General features: G+C 34.8%; 1 protein-coding gene across 1 annotated transcript; it reads right to left on the reverse strand.

Moving 5' to 3' along the window:
• Nucleotides 1–5092: 5092 nt before the first annotated feature.
• Nucleotides 5093–6109, reverse strand: LOC106326202 (ethylene-responsive transcription factor ERF016-like). The gene has a single exon (XM_013764222.1). It carries the CDS (start codon nt 6019–6021, stop codon nt 5368–5370), a length of 654 nt encoding a protein of 217 aa, XP_013619676.1. The 5' UTR covers nt 6022–6109; the 3' UTR covers nt 5093–5367.
• Nucleotides 6110–6590: the final 481 nt, after the last annotated feature.

Consider the following 6590-nt stretch of genomic DNA (forward strand, 5'->3'; position numbering starts at 1 on the left):
GATCAAGGGTTACTTCTCCATGGCACATCCAAACTGGAGTAAGACGCCTCACTACGTCAGAAAGACGTGGTTCAAAATTTACGCTGTAAGTTTCTATTAATTAATTATATATACTTTAATTTTTTCATGATTTATATATATAATTTCTAAAAAACTAATTGTTAATTTATTTTTCCTACAGCAAAAATATACTTGGGCCTTGGGGATCACTGAGAGGGTGAGGAAGAAGTTTAACGCGAAGGCGAAAGTTCGCTTGTTGGACACGGTCTCCAACTGGAAGGGTGACTGGATCGTGAAGGGGTATGAGCGTGGCAAACCCGCTGAGCTCACCACGGATGTGTGGGATGACCTCATCCGTTATTGGCGCCTTTCTGATTCCATTAGAATCGCCCAAGCTTGCTCTAACTCACGTAACACGGTCGAAGAGCACGGAAACGGGTCGATGCTTCACACTACGGGGCCAAAAACCCCACGCCGGTGTCCGTTTGGAAATGGCAATTAAATATTTTATTAAATAATTTTTTTAATACATATATTAATTTATTCTAACTTTGTTAACTGTTTTTTAGGTCAAAGAGACGGGACATCTCCCGTCTCTTATTGAACTTTACGAGAGGACCCACAAGAACAAGGCGGGCGTATTTGTAGATGGCAAGTCCGAGCAAATCTACAACGACGTAGTTGCTCGGGTTGAAGACCGCCAGACTCAGCTGACCCAGCAGTCTACCGACGGATTACCTGTCACCTTATGAAGTAATGAAGTGGATAAGATTTACGAGGAGGTAAATTTTCAAAAAAATTAATTTTTAATTATTCATTTAATTTAACTTTAAATTTTTACTTACAATATTTATTTTTTGTTTTTAAGGTTGTCCCTAAAAAAAAGGGACGGACGTTGGGTATTGGTTCCGTCAACGATGTTCCGAGAGCGACATCGTCTTATGGTCAGCGACGGGATGATGAAGTCACGGAGCTGCGTAGAGAGTCCGCTCAGCTGCGTAACGAGTTGACCGCGACAAAATCTCGTATGGGTGGAGTCGAGGGCTTCTTGGACGTTATTGCGGCCACAAATCCGGAATGGGAGTCCATGTTGAGGAACATGCGACAACAACATCCCATTCGAGGCGAGTCATCCGACGTACATAACGAGGCGGATGTTACGAGGAGGAGTGATGAATTCTACCAGGCGATGAACGACCCTTAGCTTTTTTTCTTTTCCGGTTGTTGTATTATAAATTCAAAACTTATTTATATATAAAATATTTTCATATTTATTTATTTTTATTTTAAATTTCAATTTTATTAATAAATTAAATAACTTTAATTATTTTTTAATTATATTTTTAAATTCTGTAAAATAAAAAAAATGAAGTAAATTCGTAGCTAATTTACGACCTATTTACGTGGAAACTTTACGAGGAAATGACGAGAAATAATAAACGAGAATTTTACGAGAAAACATTTACGAGGAAATAACGAAGAAATATAAACGAGTATTTTACGAGGAAATCCTTTCGTGGTCGTTACGTGTATTTCGCGAGGAAACACTTTCAAGGTATTTACGTGTAGTTTACGAGGAACTCGTTTCGAGGTATTTACGAGAAAATATAGCGATCTCTTTACGTGGAATATTGACGTGGTCTTTACGAAGAAATGATCTACTTCGTCTTCACGACGAAATATATTCCTCGCTAAGTTACGACGAATTAGCGAGGAAATATGTGTTACGACAGATGAGTAACGAGCAAACGTGGTTCCTCGCTAATTCGTCGTAAAGCCTCTTTTACGACGAACTCACGAGGAAAACCGCCCTCGTTAAGATTATGTTTTCTTGTAGTGTGATCCGCAGATAGTGGAGAGAGGTCGAGAAGTGGCCGGCGTGGGGCTGGCCGGAGGAGAGGAGGTCGCCGGCGGAGAGCTTGCTCAGGTGGAGAGATCTTCGTGCTGATAACGTGTTAAGATTTGAGGGAAGGTTTGTGAAAATGTGTTGTATATTTCTTATTGCTTACACCACTATATATAGTGGTTCATACAAGGTGGAGTCAAAGGGATAATTGATTACAAAGATACTCTACATAATTACATGGTCAAACTCATAAAGAGTAAGGTTGAATGGGTCTTCCATGTAGCTGAATGTAAAATTCCAATGGACTCTAGTCTTGAACTTGTATGGTATAGATTATGGACCATCCACTTCATGATTCATAACAATTTGTTTATTTTTGGATGATTGTTTTGTTTTTAATTCACCAGACCTAAGAGCATGATTAACCCTCAAAATCCTTTTAGGTTTCTTAAATTTTTTTTTGTTTTATCTGATTTAAAAAAATAAAAATAAAATTAAAAAATGAATCAATCGCAGACTACCACGTGTCAACGAGTTCCGCAAACAGTCCAAAAAACCACCGAAAGTCGATCTTTATTTGGTGGTTTGTATAACATGTTTCTTAATTAATTGGTGGGGTCCGCGTCATAAAGGTTGTTAAGAACCCTATGAATATCCCGCGATATTGATGGCCAAAGGGAAATGAGTTATTTACCTGCCCGACTTGTAGTTTTGTTTTTAGTTTTCAATGAATTTAACTGTAATTTTGTTAAGCAAAGTAATATGCATCTAACACATAGCTAGCATTTGTTTTGTCTAGTCAATTTATTGATATTGTCTGTTTTATATGGACGAATGCGAGAAGATATCGATTCACGTGATAAGTTTTAAAGCACCACATTAACTGTTACGTACGTGCTTGTTTATATGGGTAAAGGTTTCCATTTAATGGAAACCAATAAACAACATATGTACGAGCCACTTTTCTAGTTAGAAATACCAACTAGTAGAATTTAATAAGAATATAGAACCCTTAAACTCTTGGAATTTAGTATATTGCAGGCTCACCGAAACTAGAATTGGAACTAAATCTCGAGTCCAACATATCCTATAATAAGTTTTCAGTTTTACAGTCAATAATTTGATTTCTGATCCGATTAACACCGTTTAACCCAGTGAAGACTGTCTAGTCGATCTCCAATGTCATAACATCTAGTCTTGGAATGTGGTGCCTGCTATCAAAGCTCCAGCCCAAACAATCAATCAAAGGCCAAAGCCATGTAATTAGGGTTCTAGGATTCTATACAGATAGAGATGTAATGATTCATACAAAGATAAGGGGAATATAAGCTGCTCTACGGCAGCCAATGTTACATAAGCTAAGCATATTATATGAAATTCAAGAACCCTAATTACATGGCTTCGGCTTTGGGCTTTGCTTGATTGTTTGGGCTTGAGCTTTAATACCTGCATAATTTAAATACTCCCAAGGGTTAGTATCAATAGATCCCAATTATGATATGTGGTTTCTTAGAAAAAGTGATATGTGATTGGAAATTCAAGAGGCTGATCGGTTTACGCTGGGGTAGGGACTAAGATAAATCTGACTAAACATCACTCAACTCTGATAAAAGGCGAATGCACAGTTATTAACTTATTAGAGCATCTCCAAAAGACATTTTATAATTTCAAATATGAAGTTTTTTGCTCTCCAAAAAGAAACTTCAAAACTTCATATTTTTAATTGTATTTTGGTCCCTACGATCATACATCACCTTTATGATTCGTAAATATTTTCTCGTTTATTGTTTTAATCCTTAAAAAAAAAATCTCATAAATATTTTAAATTTTGTTTACAGATTTTAAATTTTACACATAAAATTAAATAAAACTTTAAAATAAGATTTAAAATATTTTAAGCAAGATCTAGACAACAATAATATACAAAAAAAACTTAACAAGAAGATTTTAAAAAATTACATGAAAACATAACTATTACACAAATTTAAATATTACAACAACACTAATAGTCAGGTAAGTTTGATCCGGAACCTTCAAAATTTTCAAATATTGTTCAGATGTTTTGTGTAACTGAAGATGGTTGTTGTTGTTGTTTTTGATGTATTTTCGTACAGTTCTTTCTTGTTCGTATCAAATATATTCACGAGTATCAATATCATCGAAAATAAATTAGTCTTTTAGCAATATTTTATGTTTCTCTTTTACTTTCTTGTTCTGATCTAATGTATTTACAAGTATAAATACTACCCGATTTCAACCACTTCTAACTAGTAATCTACAAAGTAAAAATGAGGAAAGCCTTTTTTACTTCGAAATGCACTAATAGATTATATATGCATTACGAAAATAATTTCATGAAATAATATGGCATTTTGTTTGAAATTTAATATTAATTAATTTATTTTTATTTTTTATTTTATATTTAATAGAATATTTTATTAATTAATATTGTTGTAATATGTTTATTTATGTGCTAGTTATTTATAAAAGTTTTATGAATTCAAATTAGTTATGACAATTATAAAGACTATATTATAAAATATAAATAGTTTTGAAATTAGAGTTTGAAGTTTTGCTTTTGGAGAAAAACACATTTAAACTTTAAATATAGAATTTTGAAACTTCAAAATAAAGCTGATTTTTGGAGATGCTCTTATAAGGACCAAGTGAGGGTAAGTTGGTTAAAAGACTATTGGGTTTTAAAAGAAAAGTTTCCCGAGTTGTGTGGAATGAGTTTAAAAGGTAAGTTCCTTTTTGTTCAGCTTTTGCTCCTGAGATTTTAAAATGTTTAGAAAAATTTATGAAAATTTGGAAGAATAAATATGCCACTACTAAATTTTGATCCTAACTCAGCGTCTGTTGCCAATTTTTTTTTTTTGATTAACAACAATTTTGTATTTAAAAATAATAAAACAGTATACAGCTCAGTAACAACAAAATGAACAAACAAGAAAATGGAAACATATGCGCATGCAGGAGACGATTTTTGGTTTATATTATTTTTAATTCTGTAAGCACCCTTTTGATTATATTTGTGAAGGCTGGCAAAGTATAAAACATTTGTCCTATATCCTAGTAGAACTTAAAATATTAGTTCTAGATTTAGTTGAACTATTATACTGTTATCTCTTTACATAGAATTTTTATTTAAATATTTATAGAACACAGACATGAAACCTCATGTATACACTTTGAAAAAAACAATCTATGACCAAACAGCAGGGGTCAAGATTGGCTTGGTACAAAAAACGAAAGCAAATCGTAGAAAACAAAAAAAAAAGAAAACTACAATGGAAGTAATGTGCAATACTGCAATGTAATACAAAGCACATATAGCACACAGATTATATGTGAAACAAATTGGTGTAAATTTTAAATTAATAAAATAGAAAGATAAATAAGATGAATTACCTAGCTACTAGTCTTACACTCTTACTATACTAAGAGGCTAGTAGCTTAATGTTTCACCTTCAGCAATGATGGAATATTTTGGCCCAAGATCGCTGATAAAAAAAAGGATCTCAGAAATTCCAAAGGTTAATATTGTAATGAGAGAGATCATCTTCAACAGCATAAGCTCCATCGTCGTAAATATCAGATGAGAGCTGATGTTGTTGTTGCGTATACAAATTGGTCGAATCATCGTCCATGAAAAAAGTTCCAAACTCTTCCGACGTAGTAGGAACCACATGATTCTCCTCCCACAGAAACGGCCAATACGATGTCGTATCATTACTATTATCCTCGTGGTTGTTGTTATCTTCCCCAACTTGACCTGAAGTCGGCCCACCACTACCACCACTAATATCCCCACGCGACGAAATTCCTTCTCCATCCTCCGTCTTATCTCCACGTGGTGACGACGGAGGCTGTTGTTGTTGCTGCTGCTGCGGTGGTAACACTTCCTCGCAGGCGAAACGGCTGGCTACGACCTGAATCTGCTGCGGCGTCAAAGAACGTCCTCCAGGTATCTCCGGTGGATTTTCCGGGAAGTTGAAACGCGCACCGGAGCCACGTAGACAATAAAGAGCTGCGTCGAAAGCACGCGCCGCCTTCTCAGCGGTGTCGAAAGAGCCTAGCCAGATCCTCTCGCGGCTGTTTGGGAGACGAATCTCAGCAACCCATTTCCCCCACTTCCTCTTCCTTACACCTGTGTACTTGGGTGATGCATCCATATCTATAAACCAAATGCAAAGGTTTGGATAAGTGTGCTGTGTATATAACTTTGGTTATTAGGGTTTTTTGTATATTTTGATTCAGCTATTGTTTGGACTTTGGAGTTGAAAGTTTTAGTGAGAATGGCGGCTTGTTAGTGTATTTATATGTGTGGGGGTGTGTGTTAAGTAGAGTGTAAGAATTAGAAGAAGAAGGTCTCAGGTTGTATGCGCGTTGATAAGAAGATGATTACGTGGTACGCGCTGATGAAGAAGGTAGTCATGTTTATTCTTTTACACACGTGCCGCCGTAATTCCTCGTTTCACAAGCTTGTACTAACTTATTTTTTCACTAACCAACAAAATTAGGGCTTTAATCATTCCTATCCATAATTTTAGTAGTATATGAGAGAGCATTTAAAGTAGAATGTGAAATTTTATCGAATTTATAGTGTCTTTTTCATTTGCAATGCTATTTAAAAAAAGTCGTAAGAGAAATCTTAATCTGAGAAACAAAAATAAAGTCAAAATGAAATCACAATATAATAACTTCAAATGGAAAATAACCTTCCTAGTTTTAAAAAACTAAA

Source organism: Brassica oleracea, chromosome C2, assembly GCF_000695525.1.
Source record: "Brassica oleracea var. oleracea cultivar TO1000 chromosome C2, BOL, whole genome shotgun sequence".
NCBI lineage: Eukaryota > Viridiplantae > Streptophyta > Magnoliopsida > Brassicales > Brassicaceae > Brassica > Brassica oleracea.

Bases quoted from the DNA above. Each gene is read 5' to 3' on its own strand.
- LOC106326202 (XM_013764222.1), bottom strand. From the start codon at position 6,021: ATGGATGCATCACCCAAGTACACAGGTGTAAGGAAGAGGAAGTGGGGG.